General features: G+C 39.1%; 1 protein-coding gene across 3 annotated transcripts in view; it reads left to right on the plus strand.

The window, feature by feature from the left end:
- ESRRG (estrogen related receptor gamma) overlaps positions 1–15,967 on the plus strand; it is a 219,434-nt gene that overhangs the window by 58,997 nt on the left and 144,470 nt on the right. For 2 of the 3 annotated variants that reach the window (XM_040636013.1, XM_040636015.1), the window contains one exon: positions 11,219–11,335. The exons of the other annotated variant lie outside the window; for it this stretch is intronic. In XM_040636013.1, the coding sequence (XP_040491947.1) occupies positions 11,219–11,335 (117 nt within the window). The remainder of the gene's footprint in view (positions 1–11,218; positions 11,336–15,967) is intronic. 3 annotated transcript variants of the gene reach the window in all.

Below are 15,967 nucleotides of genomic sequence, written 5' to 3' on the forward strand. Positions count from 1 at the left end.
ACTCCACATCCAGTTAACAGTCAGGTCTGAGCTCCCTGACCCTTGGGGTAATTAGTGGTTACGGTCTTTTTGAATATCCGTTTGCGTGTACTTCTTGTAACGTGCCTGTGATGTGAACATCAGGTCTATGCCTTTTGGCTTCCTTATACCAGGCGGGAAGAAATTCTCTGCCTCGCATTTCCTTGCTCATGCACTGAGAACTAGCTCCTGGTTTGTAGAGCCCCTTTAGCTCTTCGGCTTTAGCTCTTCGGAATCCCTTCCCTGAGTAGAATTACAGCGTGGTAATTCTTGTTGAGAATCAATGCTCCTTCTGTGTCAGGCGCTCTGCTCAGCGCCTTGAATACATGATCTCATTTGATTTTTACAGCAACGCCATTAAGGTATCCATTGGTTTGACCCATTACCATTTCATTCCTGAACAAGGTAACTTCAAATTGAAGTGCTTGCCCTGACTCCTACAGAAAATGGTAGAGCCAGCACTTGAATCCAGTTGACTCCTATCTTATAATCATTGTTATACTGCCTCCTACAGTTTAAGTACAGAGCAGTTACCATCAGAGCTCCGCAGGATTTCCCCCAACTCTGTATCACCTTTGGATACTGTTGAATACATCAACTTGATCTTGAAAGAAGGAAGTTTCTAATACCAGAATCTCATTTCTGATAAAGTTCTTGGCACATTGACGGCATTCAAGAACGGAAGCATTTAAGGACAATATTAGAAAAAGATGTGCTTGCTTTTACTTGTTGAAGGTACAAGGAAAACTTCAGGGGTGCTATGAAGTGAAATTCCTATTTAACAGTCACTTGCTTTTGGAGCACCTGGCTGGCTCAGTTGGAAGAGCGTGTAACTCTTCATCTCAGAGTTGTGAGTTCAAGCCCCACACTGGGTGTGGAGTTTACTTAAAAAAATTTAAAAATTTAAAAAATTTAAAAAGGGCAGTTGCTTCGTCACATAGGTTATGATCCTGATGCCTCTATGCTTCTCATGTGGACTTCTTGTACCGTTTGATAACTGCCACTGCAAAATGTGCATTTCTATTCAAAAATAGTGGCTGCATTCGATTTTATAGCATTTCTTTCTCTCACCTATTTTAACAAACTGTTTTTTAGTCATATGTATTAAAAACGAGATAAGCAAACTCATCAGAGTTGTTCAAAATATGTAGGTAGAGAAAAAACATGTAAAAGTTGATTTTGAGTACTGAGCACAGCACGTTTGGGGGCAATGGTTAGCTCAGATATAACATCTTTCTTGTGACAGTGGTATTCTTTGAGCTTTTCTATAAATACTCCTATGACGCCATCCCTACTCTCTTGGAGCTTAAAAACTGAGATGCAGGGCTGCACACATCACGTAGGTTCTGCACAAGACCTAGTTGCCTTTTCCAAGAGGATGGCATCACATCAAAGCTAAAAAACATTGAATTTCTGGTTACCCTGGATGAGAGAGATTTGTACTCTCCATCATCTTCCTCAGTGAGTGTGTTTTTATTATACACTTATTCCCTTCTGAAATGCATTTCAGAACACCGCCCTGCTGAGTATGGATTACTTTTTCTCCTATCATGAACAATGGCATTATTTGGGGATCTTTAAAATGTGTTGTTTACGTGACACCTGTCGCTTTGGTGACATGGTCTGTTTGGTTTCTGTGGAATTAAACTGGCCACAAACCATAGTGGTACAGAGACAAGTTGAGGGATTTCTTTTTGAGGTGTTGAGAGATTCCATTCCCCAAAAGCAACCCTATCCTGTCCCACAGCTGCCCTTGTTCCATAAGTCTGACAACAGCAAAAGACAATGCCAAGAACCACCCTTATCTTACCACTCCAAGGCATCAAGATTTCCTTTCCAACCAGCAACAATAGCAACAACGACAGCTACACAAAGCACACTCTCAGAGATAGGAATTTCATTTTTTAATTTCTATTCCAAACAACACTCAATTAATTACTTTAAAAGATTGGAGCCCAGCAGCATTGTATCATAGTTAAGAGCACGGACTTCGGATCCAGAGTGCCTGGGTTCGCATTCTGGCTCAGGCACTTGTTAGCCAAGTGATTCTGGGTATGTTACCTCTTGTCTCAGCACCTTAATTCTCTCATCTGCCAAATGGTGTTCATATCTGTAAAACGCAAAGTAGTGCTTTGCACTTAGTGTTTATTATAGGTATTGATACGCAAATTTCAATAGGTGCATTTAGGGACTGTTGGACTGGATGTCAGGGTATTTGAGTTTTAGTCTTTTTTATTTTTGTTTTTTTTAATATATATATATATATTAATCTGAGAGAGAGATCATGAGCAGGGGTTGGGGCAGAGGGAGAGGGAGAAGCAGACTCCCCACTGAGCAGGGAGCCCGGATACAGGGCTCGATCCTAGGACCCCGAGATCACAACCTGAGTCAAAGGCAGATGCTTAACTGACTGAGGCACCCCAATATTTTGAGTTTTAGTCTTTTTTTTTTCAATTAACTAGTCCATGTCTTCATAAGGAAGGTCCAGTGATCATAGATGAATCAGTACATATTTACTTGTCTGTGATCTTTATAAAACAAGGAGGCTGAACCAATTGGAAATTAGGTTTTCCTTGGAGTCTAATATCCTTTAAATTTGTGTTGCTTAATACCCAATGATAAGTTGTCGGTAGATTCCTATCAGTTTTATTCTGTCAATGACTATACTTAGCTTTTTTTGATGAATAATTTGGGGCTAAATATTAAAATGAGGGAATGAGGAATAGGATCACTAAAAATCAAGTGGACAGGTAACGAGTGGCTTCCTGTAGGTCATTGACTTGACCACGCATTCTTTTGGACACTAGGGATTCTGGGGGGTGTAAGTCCCTGTCCTCAAGGAATAGACAGTTGGAACAGGAGGAGGGCGATTCAGTAGACACAAATAATAAAGTATGTTGAGTTCTAAGAGAAGCACCCACCTGAAGATGAGTGTGGGATGAACGAGTTACACCCGTAAGGACTCGGTCTTGTGGAGTCTGGGAAAGCTTCACTGAAGACATGATAAAAGAGGCACATGAGGAGGACCAGCAGGAAAGATAATGCTGCTTTCTAGGAATTTGGAGTAATTCAGGGTACATGTCAGACAAGGGGGTGGTCTTGGGATAAGGATAGAAATTGACCTGAGACTGTGGGGAGGGATAAGGCTGAGGTGGGATTTTGAAGAGCTTTGCAAATCCTTTACCCTCGTTTATAATCAGATTACACCCAGTGAGATGCAGTTTATGAGCTGTAGCGTAGTGACAGGAAATGCTCACAAGGAGATGTGGTGGATGTCTCAGAAATTCACTTCTTAGACAATTTGGTGCTTTAAAAAAATGACTTGAGTTATTATCTTTCTTCCTCTCCTAGTATCTGTAAAATATAGCCATGTACACTGGAGTTGTTGGCAAGACAAAATTTTCCTTCAGCTTCTCTGGGTGAATGGCATATTCATTTTCACACTCTTGCATAAATTCGAGGAAGGTTGTTTTGTAATATTCCCAAACTCCAGATTTAGGTCTTAGAGTGAGGGTATTTAGTAATTGATGAAATCTTATAATGTCTCTTCCTTTTGTTCTCAGAAGGGTGAACAACATGATCTATGATTTTAAGACCTATAGTTCATGCAATTCTTACCGTGTTATAAAGTACCCATGGTTGTTCCTTTTTTATATTTTAGTAACCCGAGAGTAGTAAAGGTAAAGTAACTAATTTAAGTTCACACAACTAATGAATGGCAGAGTTGTAATTTGGACCTTCATCTACCATTTGTCTTCTTCTCCTCTCCTCCTCTGCCTTCACTCGTTCATTTCCAGGTGTCTTTCTAAACCCTATGCAAGGTAGTATGTTAAGGATGGACATTCAATGGGCATACAATAATTTTTTCCACCTTTTCTCTGAGATGAATATGCACAGTGCTAGTGTTGAGTCAATAGTCATGGAATTAAGGCCACGTTTACAAATTTGGGGGAAACTAAGGTAGGATATGTTTTGTTTAACCTGGAAAAAAATCAAGGCTAAATAATTTCTCCCATTTTACAACACCATTTTCCTGCTAGTCTATTTTTTATTTTTTAATTTTTTTAAGAGATAGAGAGTGCACGCACGTGCACACATGAGTGGGGGGAGGCGAGGGAGCGAGAGAAAATCTTAAGCAGTTTTCATGGTCAGCGTGGAGCCTGGTGTAGAGCTCGATCTCACGACCCTGAGATCATGACCTGAACCAAAATCAAGAGTCAGATGCTTAATGGATTGAGCCACCAAGGTGCCCCCTTGCTAATCCCTTTTTTAATTTAATTCAACAGGTCATTACAATCTTACGGTTAGATATATCACAGAGGAAGATGGTTGGTACCCACTATAAGCTCAGTGGCCCACCCAGTAGGGTTCACTGGAAGATGAAACCAGAGTGTATGGCATTGGTCTCCAGTTAGTAGACATTACTCAGAGTTGATGAGCCTGCCTGCTTGTAGGCTTCTTTCTGATCTTTTCATCCTTAAGGACAAGCCGTCATCTATTCACATGTGAGCTTCAGTGTGAAAATGCAACAGTCCATGCCAATATACTGTCATGGCTCTTGTGTACTATGTTTGTGATTATCAGAATTTAATACTATAGAACCTGAAAGAACCAAGTATGAAAAGACTTGCTATATCCTATCTTCCACCTCATTTTTTTAGAGGGTAGAGGGGCAGCCAAAAGGCAAGGAACGTGCGACTTGGGCATAATCCTGTATATTGAAATTGCTTTGCTAAGAGCTGGGTGTGACAATTAACAGGATGTGACACTCCTTTCCTCCTACCTCAGTATGCCACAGTCTCCACGTCACAGGTGACTTCCTGCCCCTTTGGGAGTCTGACACCGCCATTCCTTATAATACTTTTGGGTATCCTCTTTTAAAGCTTGAGGCAGATTCTCAAAATGTCATCAGTGATCTGGAGATCTTTGAAATTCGAAGGTAAATTTGAAATTTAATAATGGACAGACATCATTTGGCCTCATATTTTGTGATAAAGAAGGCAGTCAGATGTTTTGGGTGAATATGAATGAAATGTATTTTGACTGCCCCCTTTTTTAAAGCTTATAAAGTATCTCCAGTGGCAGTCTAAAGGCAGCTTCAAAAAATGCCAGAGCAATCCCTTGGGAACAGGTATAGTGTCCATAGGTAACTTATTTTGAAGTCTAACTTGGGATTCTTTGAAAAAAATTAAAAAGTATGTGCACTGATGGAACTATGATGTTTTTGCTACAGATATGTAAGAAATTATTGTTCCATATTATATAATTCCAGTTAGAGAGACCATTTCAATTTCAGGTGGAATGGGCAGAAAGTAGTGAGGGAAAAAGTAGCATTAAAAACAAGAAAGAAAAAAAAGGAGAGGAAGGGAAGTTCTATCACTGTATGGAAAAACCTTTACTATGAAACAGTAGAGGGTTTTCTTTCTTTTTTTTTATATTTTCAATCATTTAGAGCAAAAATACTACAGATTATTGGCTGCATGTTTTTAATGCTCTGTAATTGTGCACCGAGGCAAATCCCATTATTTTAAAATCACTTAATGTTGGAAAACAATTGGATAAACCCCACTTGGAGTGCCCTGTGGGTCATCTCAAGCCATTTGGTTCTGTTAATAAAATTAAAACAATTGGGGAAAATATACAAATGCTTTCATATGGGCTTTACAATTATGATGTCTGTATGTTATGAAAAAGAGGACAACTCTCAGGAACTACATAAAGCCAAATGCATCATTACTGTGTATGAGTGATGTGAGTTGGGAGTAAGGATCTGACATATATTTTTATTTTGAGATGCCATGCTAATTTACATCATTCAGCCCTTTCACTGCCAAACTGTAAAAGTCCATTAAGTGACTGAAAGGAATATACAAATTATCCACTGGCACTCCAGGCTGGAGCTTACCATACACCCTGTTATTCTATCCGCCAGCTAGCTGCAAGATTCTATTAAGCGGTAAGTGAGAAAATGATATTGCCTACAAACTAATTGTACAAAAGACTCTGAAATAAGTAATCAGAGCCCAGGACTTTCTGAAAAGCTGCCAGGAGATATTATAAATTGCTCTATCATTCTTGTCAGCCTGGTTTAAAAACCCAGAGCTTCCATGTTGATTTGGTTCCCTCTGCAACAGAGCTCACTTCCCCAGCTCTTGACAAAACTGGGAAAATTCCAGTCGTGTCCTCAGTAGCTGCCCAATTCAGTCTCTGGTGCCATCTAACAAATGTGTCCCAGGAAATGGCAAGCTATAATCCAAGAAAACTCCGTGTCTGAAATGAGAATTCTTGCTTGTGAACAATAACTTCTGCATCCTCCTGATTGACTGTCTAGTGTTCACATTTCAGGTGCCCACAGTTGATATTGGAAATATTTTTGTCTAGTTTCCACTTTTCGTGAATTGAAGGAAAACAAGTGCCCCACAGAGATCATGTGGTCTACTGGGAGTAATGTCTTTGAGCCATTACCAAAATAGATGTAACACTATTATCCAGGTGCTTGGGGCAGCACATTTTTAGGATAAAATAGGTTTGTTGTTGTTGTTGTTGCATAGAAAAAGCACCAGGGAAGGTATTTCAAGGGCAGAATCTGTGTAGACTCTAACACGGATCAAAGACTTTGTTGGGTGGACGATCATAGCCAACAACGATGAACTAAGTAACTCAATGGGAGGGCTTTGAAATTAGAGAGGCTTTCCTCCAGCCAATACGTTCTTTAGAATAATGTTGATTTGTTTTTCAAGACCTAAACCAGTGTTACTTAGTGAAATCAAGGTTATCACTCATGTATGTCAAGACTAATTTGTTGAAATTTGGCTGAAGGATACCTGATTCATCGTAAACAATTTCTATACACTTAGGCTGAAAATATATCATTTGTGAAAACATTCAGGGCTGCTCTAATTTCCATCCTTTCACAGTGAAAGTTTTTACAAAACATGTTTTGTTGCCTCTACCAGAACACAGTTATTTATTCGTTTTTCACAGCATAGTTCATCATTCACTCCTAGATTGAGAATTCATTAGGCAAAATCTCTGCATTTGTGGAAATGCATATGTGTGCGTATGCATGCTAGTACTGAATCCAGAACCACCCCCCTAAATCGTATTGTTATTTGCTTACATGTCTTAGCTCTTCTGTAAGACTGTGGACTTCTCAAGAGCAGGAACTACTTCTTTCTATCCCAGCCCAGGACGTGATCCAAAATTGCAGGCTCATGGATCAGCACCAAGGATCTCACAATACGTAAGACAGAGCCTCTCCCTCAAGAGTTCATTCTGAGGCACTATTAAAAATTTCTCTGTCTTTATGTTTCCCTTTGAAGAATTCTGGAATGTAATGGTTAGAACGGAAACTAGGGTACTTCTTTATATGTGATCTGAAGCTCTCATGTGGTAATCTTACAGTTTTCCTTCTGTTTTTTGAAGACATTTAAAAATCTGTGCACAGTCATTCTTAGACGAGTCATTTGTGTAGATTTAGCTATTGTCGTTGAATCGCTCCTAAATATTTTCTCCAATGTGGCTCCAATTCTGAGAGCATCAGCTTTGTAGGTCATACTAAGCACTATAACAAGATAAAAATTAACCCTTTTGGTGCCATTTGTTTTTTCATATTTTTTTCCTTTTATTCGTATCCTATTCATATCAAGATGCGCTTTATTTCCTTTAAAGTCTTTTACGTTACTGTTTTTTCTTCCTTTTCACACTTTGTTCCCCAGAAGCCTTTGTATTTTTTTTGGGGGGGGGTTTTCTCCTCAATGATCTCTTTCTGTTTTACCATGCATTTCCATTTTTGTCAAAGCTACTTTTTAAGGTTTTGAAAAATTAATTAGGTTTCCTAATACTTTTTTTTTTATTATTATTTGTAGAATGGTTTTCCTAGTGTTCTTAATATTGCTTCCTGATGGGACACCTAGCTCATTTGACCTTGTGGACATTACTCCATTACAGCACCATAATTGGTGTTCATAACAGTGACCTTGAGATATCAAGATTATACAAGTTTTTCGAGGCATACTATTTTACTTATTTACTGCTTTTTGGAGGAAGATTTTCCTACTGCATAAGAAATGGTCCTTGCCTCCAGGATCTTACCATCTAATGGGTACTATGCATGCAAAAAAGGTATGACAAAATCTGGCATGTCTGTATGTGATGAGAGTACCTGAAAAGATATGAAAACCAATAAGTCATTTTCTGCTATGATGGTCTGAGAGGTTTTCATGAAAGATTTGAATGGAATTTGAGTTGAACAGTGAGCCTTGGAAGTAATTTTAAGAAGAAAAGAGGGGCAAAGATAGATCAATCTCAGAGGGAAGTCTGAAGGACACAGCAAAAAATGAACACATTGACTTGGCTGCATCAGAAAGTTCATATAAGGTAATGATTGTAATATTGCTGGATAAGTAGATGGAAGTCATATTGGAGTGGCGATTTTGTTTGCTGATCCAATATTCTGTATTTAATTCAAGAGGCCATAGAAGTATATCGATTTTTTTTAAATTAAGGTTTTTTTCTTTTGTTTTGTTTTATTTTTAATTAAGCAGTCCTAGGAAGAGGTATGCAGCATGGATTCCAGGGGGACAGAATGGAGGCACAATGCCCAGTTAGGAGATAACTGCCCTAGTCCAGGTGTGAGCTCACACGTGCCCCATTGAGGTTCCTGTCAGAAGTGTGTTCTCGTGGAGGATGAGGAAAGAATTTTCAGAGGAAGAGGAACCAGTTTGACATGAAAGATGATTTTTTGTGGGGCTGGGAGGGAGATGGGGGGGTCACCCTGGTAGAAGTTTCCAGCATTGGGTTAAAATGTGGGTCATGCTTTAGTACTGGAAAGTAAGCAAAGTGAAGACTTCGTACTGACTTTTCAGGCAAAAAGGGGCAAGAAATGCTGTTTAGAAACTTTTTTTTTTTTCCTGACTAGTTTTTGTTCATCTCTTTCTTTCTTTCTTTTTTTTTTTTTTAAGATTTTTTATTTATTTATTTGACAGAGATAGAGACAGCCAGCGAGAGAGGGAACACAAGCAGGGGAAGTGGGAGAGGAAGAAGCAGGCTCATAGCAGAGGAGCCTGATGTGGGGCTCGATCCCATAACGCCGGGATCACGCCCTGAGCCGAAGGCAGGCACTTAACCGCTGTGCCACCCAGGCGCCCTGTTCATCTCTTTCTAAGAAAGAAAAGACTAAGTTTCTTTTTAAGTAAGTATAGGAAGAGGTAATAGAGTGGAAGGTTCTGATAGGAGAATACTAATTAACCCCTGGGAAATTACTACCAATACTCCCTGGATGCAAAATACATTTTCAGTGATGGTTAAAGAAACTCAGAAGTGAAAAATGGTTCATCTGAAGTTCAGACTCTAAATCCTTTTATTCCCAGCCATGACCCAGCCAGTCTGGTTCCTTTGACTTATCCTTAATTTTCTGGGTATTAGTGATATCGCTGAAGAAGGTGATGGTGTGTGCCTCTGTTGATGCAATTAATATTACTCTTATTATTTAACCTCTTACGTTAAAAGGTAGTTGCTTTTATTATTATAAATGCCCTGAGTTAGAATGCTAATTGAGCCAAATAATTTTGATAGACTTATGTCAAGTTATAATGCACAGTTGTTGTTTTTTTAAAAATATATTTTAGTCATGCATATTTAACCAATTTTCAGTAGTTATAAGTGGTTAGGTATTACTTTCTGTTGAATTAGCAGTTGCTGAGTAGTTGAGTCTTTGTACAATTCTGCAATCCACTAATGTGATATTTAATGAGGAGACATCAGTCTGGAGAAAGGTAGTCAATATAAATCAGTGTTTACAAAGTGTGATTAACTCTGAAATATTTCATCAATGCTGTGGTCCCAGGCAGACTCTATGCTAATTACTAGAATCTGCGCCTGTTTCAGGGGACTTGGATGGACCCTGAGTATTGCAAACATGGAGCAGCAAAATTGCAATTATGCTCGGACCGTCTCCGATGACAATTTATGCATTTGGTGTGATGACCTCCCCCTTCCCAAGAGGGCAATAAACAGAATGCATTTTCATTAAGATACTAATGCACTTAATCACAAGGGGAAAGGGTTAGAAAGTAAGGAAAGACCTTCAAGCACGATGTGACAGAGCTGATAGGGGAGAGAGGCTTTATTTTAGAGGCAGCTTCTTTACAAAGCTGTAGGCCGCCCCAGAGCACATCCCACACACTGTCATTGGCATTAATTGAAAAAAAAAAAATTCAAGTTAAAGTTTGGATCTTCTTCTGGCTACGTATTTATCACTTCAGATGTGTAGGTAGGACCGTAAGTAATGTCAACTCTGACATTTAAAATATAGTTTCATAGCAGTTTATTTTTATTTATAGCACTTCCGTGGAGCTTGAGTATTTGGAATTCATTATGCAAATAATGTAACACATGATGATGACGATGATGATGACCATCGTCATCTTCCTCCATGTCCTCCCCTCAATAAGCACTTACTAAGCAGAGAACCGTGTTGTAAGGCCCTGCCGGGTAAGTGTTGCCCCAAATACCATGTCATTTCGGTCCCTGCCCTCTAGGAGCTCACTGTAAGGCCCCAGATTAGCCTCCCCCCGATCATTTTTCACAGTGGGGCTTATGCTGTTAGGTGTCAGAAAGACAATAAGCCTGATACACTGGAACATTAGAAACCAAGAGAAATCCGGGATTGATGATACAGGAATATGATTTTGATGTTCATACTCGTATGAAAATAATTTGCTTTGAAAGTTCTTCTGGCTTCTGAAATTCTAGAAGATTGTTATTTTGCATGGGTAGACTAAGCATAATGTTTTAATTAAACTTAATCTTTGAGCTACTTTACCATGTATCTTACAGTTATTCAGTACATCTTTTTTTTTTTTTTAGGAGAGAGAGAGAAAGTGGTGGGGGAGGGGCAGAGGGAGAGAGAGAATCTTAAGCCTGGGGCTCGATCTCAAGACTCGTAGATCACGATTTGCACCGAAATCCAGAGTCGGACCCTTCAGTGGTTGAGCCACCCGGGCGCCCCTACTGAGTGTGTCCCAAGTGGTTGCCATAGTGCATCCCGCGTCATGACATCTGTGACATCCTAATGAATCTCATGTGACTTGTTTTTCAGAGAGGAGGCAGAAGTAACAGGGTAGGCATTGCCTTTGGGATGCTCACCTTTCCTGGGTCTTGCAAATCTAACTGCTTTTCTTCAAACTCTGTGTTTTAGGTAATATAGAATATAGCTGCCCTGCCACGAATGAATGTGAAATCACAAAACGCAGACGTAAATCCTGCCAGGCTTGCCGCTTCATGAAGTGTTTAAAAGTGGGCATGCTGAAAGAAGGTAAGGCATGTGGCTAGGGGCCCTGTGCTTGAGGCTGGGAATGGGGGAAGGGCGTGTGCAGGGAATTACAGAAACGCTAGAGAAACTGGGAAAAGATGGGGTCACAGTAAGCACTCGGAATCCGATGGCAGAATACATCTTTACGCCTGAGTTTTCTGATATGTCCTGGCTAACTGCTTGATATCAACAGGAAGGGACAAGGTAGGAAACATCTGATGTGCAGCTCAACCCACCAGGTATGCTTGGTAGTCCTGATTCTTTCCGTCTTTACGAGTTGCAGAAGGCAAAGGACGAAGGACAGTAAGAGGCTAGTCCTTGTCTTTTTGTGTTTCTTCTCATTTCTACCTTTGCAGGGAGATTTTCCCCTCCATCGTTACTGAGATGTAATTGACAAATAAAAATTGTGTGTATTTAAGGTGTATGACTTGGTGTTTTGATATACATATGTATTGTAAAATTGCCACAGTCAAGCTAATTAACCCACCCACCATTTGATATTGTTACCATTTTTAAAAAAATTAATTTTAGGTTTAAAGCCCTCTTTATTTTTTTCCAATCTTATCTTTTGGACCTGTGCTCTAGTATAAAGAGCTTGTAATAATGATACTAAAATTGTTGCTTTCACTTAGGGATAACACCAGCAAACACAGAATAATGTGACCATGGATTCAGTTATGGCCTGAGCTCACACAGCTCACAAGTGGTAGAGCCCAGAACTGAACACAGAGTCAGATTCTAGAATTCATTGACTTCTTCCACCCGTATCCAAGGTCCTGAAATATTTGTATATGTCAGCATGTCCAATGAGACTAACATTTTAGCTTAGGGCTAGAAAGAAATTATTCTTTTCTTTGGAAAGCCTAGATCTGTCTTTGTTTTTGGTTTTAAATGCATCTCTGTCTATGTGTGTGTTTTTGCAGATGTGCATTTTCTTTTACAGTTTAGATTTTACTATCCTTTATCTTCAGAAAATTTGCCACAGTTTAAAATAAATATAATTTTATAAAGTAACAATGAAAATGTGGTAGTCAAAGTTTGAAAGAAAATTAGGCAGCTTACATTTAAATGTATTGCTTCTGTTGAGTCATAACATACACTTTGTTCATGGGGTTTCCCTGTAAGTTTATATATTTGCTGTTACTGGAGGTCCCTTATTTTTTAACTTCTAGATCCAAATAGATCCAAGTGTTTATTCCCCAAGAACAAACCAGAGCTTTAGTTAGGTATGGCATTCCTAGATCTCATAATTTTTCCTGGTTTGTTCTTAATGCAAGAGTTTTACTGTGAACAATGTCATAGGAAGGTGAGTGGGTCACTGGTATTTTGGGATGTGGAATTCATGTCCTATTTCTCCGCCCTTTACTAGACCACTAAGAACTAATCCGTCGTTTGACTAGGAACAAAGAAGATGCTCTCAAATTCTTCTCATCTTTGACTCTCCTCTTCCCCTGGGGTGGGGGGTGGGGGAGAAACTATAAACAAAGAGTGTGTAACTTGTAATTGAAGTCTTATGAAAACTTGATGCAAGATGTATTGTCAAGTAAAAAAATAAATAAAAGTACAAATTCCTAGTAGTATGATTCAATGTATGTATGAGTTACTTGCCCTTTTCACTGTATAGCCTTTAGCACCATTGGGATTTTTCATAGTTGATATGTTTTACATTTATAATGCACTTGCTAAATATTTATTAAGTTTCTCCCGTGTGCCAGGCACCATTCTAGGCTCCAGTGGTGCAGCAGTGAGGAAGTTGGATATGGTGGTTCTTGCTAGAGAAAACTTAATGGAAATGACAGTGGAGAGTTTTGACAAAGGAAGAAATATATATAAAAACCCAACCATAATGACCCAACCCACAGGGCAAGGAATTTTCCTTTTAGTTAGAATGGTGTGACAGCCTACTTCTTTTGAGGCTGAAACTTTATCATAGTAATTGCCTTAAATCCTATAGCAGAGTAACAAACAAAACCTAGTTTACAATAACATGATAAGTAGCTGATGGTCCATTTTTGGTCGTTATATTGACACTTAGTTGAGCTGTAGAGACTCAAACTAAACTTAAGCTCATTCAAAATGAGTTAATTAAAAGTTGGGTGTTGAGGAATAATGTTCGAAGGGCAAATCCATTTTTTTCAAGTATTATAAAAGGAATATTTCAATTAGCACTTTGAATGGATGTGTCTTAGATGTAGATTTTATTTTCAAAAACGAAAGTCTGTGGAGATAGGTCTCCATTTCCAGGTTGATAGAATTTTTTGACTAGCTTAATTTTACTACTATTATTTATTCAACTCTTTGCACTTCCAGGTTTAGGGATGAAGTGAAAACAAAAATAAATTTTCCCCTAAATAATTTCCCCCATTGTGGTTTTTAAGCAGGAGCAATCCCGAAGGGTGGTTAGAATGACCGAGGAGGTGTGAACTGTGTTTAATTAAACATTGTTGGTGAAAGAAATGGGCCGGTGCTTATCTGTAATTCACACCTCTTCAGTTGCTGTTATCAAGCCTTTAGAGGGTCTGTTTTCAAGGGAATTGCTGCTGTTGCTGATATACTCAAATAATAATTTATTTTCCTTTACTTCCTTATGCCCACTTTGATGGGAAAATGCCAGTTCTCTAAGCCCCTCCCCCAAAAGGATGGCTATGAGTAAACAAGGAATATTCCTTTTCTTTTGTACTTAAAAATGCAGTGAAATATTGCATTACACCCTGCATATAAATGCACAATTATGTTTGGCCATCTCCTTGGCTCAAGACTTGCCTTCTCAGCCTGGAGAGAATGATACCGTCTTAAACGTATCTTTATGGATGGAGAGGGATTTCGGTCCCATGCAGTATGTCAGAGATCATGATGAAGTAAATCTATTCAAATGTAAACCTGTTCAATTCAATTACCAGTCCATAATAAAATTTGCTGCTACAACCCCCGTGTTGACCACAGCAGTCCATACAGGCTGATGGCACAGCAGGTCTAGAAATTGACAGACAAAATCTATTTAAACAAAAAACATTAGTTGTGGAATCTGAAATGAAATCAGATTTCAACAGCTTTGGTGGGAACCTTCTTTCCTTTAACAGGTATTTTTATTCAACTAGCCAAATACATCTTAGATAAAGTGCAGCCTGAGGGAAATAAAGAAGTTTTCATGAAAAAGGTGGTTTATAGAAAAATGAGACTTTACTCTTTTAAAAACATAAATCCCTAATTTTATTGACTGATATTTCTACTAATGATGTAGGGTGTCAAAGGGAAGTGATGGCTTAGTGGGCAAATGATTCCAGTTAAATTCTTACAAGCTATGCCTTCTCATTAGCCAGTATCAGAATTATGTCTGAATGAAGTACATTCAATTTTAACGTTAGAATTTTTTTTTAAGATTTTATTTATTTATTTGTCAGAGAGAGCATAATCAGGGAGAGCTGCAGGCCGAGGGAGAAGTAGGCTCCCGGAGCCTGATGTGGGACTCGAGCCCAGGAACCTGGGATCATGACCTGAGCCGACAGCAGATGCTTAACCGACCGAGCCACCCAGGCAGCCCTAGAATTTTTGAGTCAAAAAATTGCTACCATTTGAAACGAACAGTTGGCTGTATGGAGAAAATAACAGAATGCCACAACATAAAAAACTTCAAAGAAGTACAGTTATAAAAAAATGATAGTTTGTTCAAATCCAAATGGTTGCACCATTCCACATCCTGAAAAATCCCCTTTTCTTTTTCTGGGCTCTACTTCGCTGGTAAGCCTCACGAATGATGGGCCGGCATTAGTTTTTCAGCATTATGCCGGACTGTATGTCAGCAAAAACCCATCTATTACAAGATATCTGGTCTCAACATTCCCTTTTCATTTTTTTCAGGTATTGCTTATTTGAAGGAAAAAACAAGAACTAATCAAGGTGCACCTATAAATCTGGTCAAGATTTATTTTTATTTTGATCTCTCCTTGGTTATTTAAAGGCTATCGCAGGACATACTGATTCGGTTTACTCTCTGTCAGTGGAAAACGGAGACATTTTATGAAAGCAATAATTATTTTATTTAGGTATAGAATTCACTGATCGAAGGATTGAAGGGCTTTTGGCTCTTTATTGGTATGATGGGTTTCACTTTGGCAACTCAAGTATTTTTCTTTGACTCTTGTAGATGAGGGCAAGGCACCCACATTCATACACAGCCAGGCCAGCCTGTATGCCAAAGTATAGATGAATCAAGGAAGCAGGGAGGGCCGGTGTAGCTATCTGATGCCAAAAAATGCTTTTCACTTTGCCTATTTCTTTTTGAAGATTTTATTTATTTGACACAGAGAGAGCACAAGCAGGGGGAGTAGCAGGCAGAGGGAGAAGCAGGCTCCCCGCTGAGCAGAGAGCCCAATGACACGGGGCTCGATCCCAGGACCCTGGGATCATGACCTGAGCCAAAGGCAGACACTTAACTGACTGAGCCACCCAGGCACCCCCACTTTGCCTATTTTTTTTAAAAAAAAGTTTGTTTAAACCTTTCTGATCTCTCCTTTCATCATCCATAAAATGATGGTTGAAACAGTAGTATTTGCAAATGAAATGTTGTGAATATCTAGTAAGAAACTGCATGTTAAGTATTCAGCATGCCATGTGGGGTAGAATGAGGACCAAATC

This window comes from Ursus maritimus, unplaced genomic scaffold (genome assembly GCF_017311325.1).
Source record: "Ursus maritimus isolate PB19 unplaced genomic scaffold, ASM1731132v1 scaffold_2, whole genome shotgun sequence".
Classification (NCBI taxonomy): domain Eukaryota; kingdom Metazoa; phylum Chordata; class Mammalia; order Carnivora; family Ursidae; genus Ursus; species Ursus maritimus.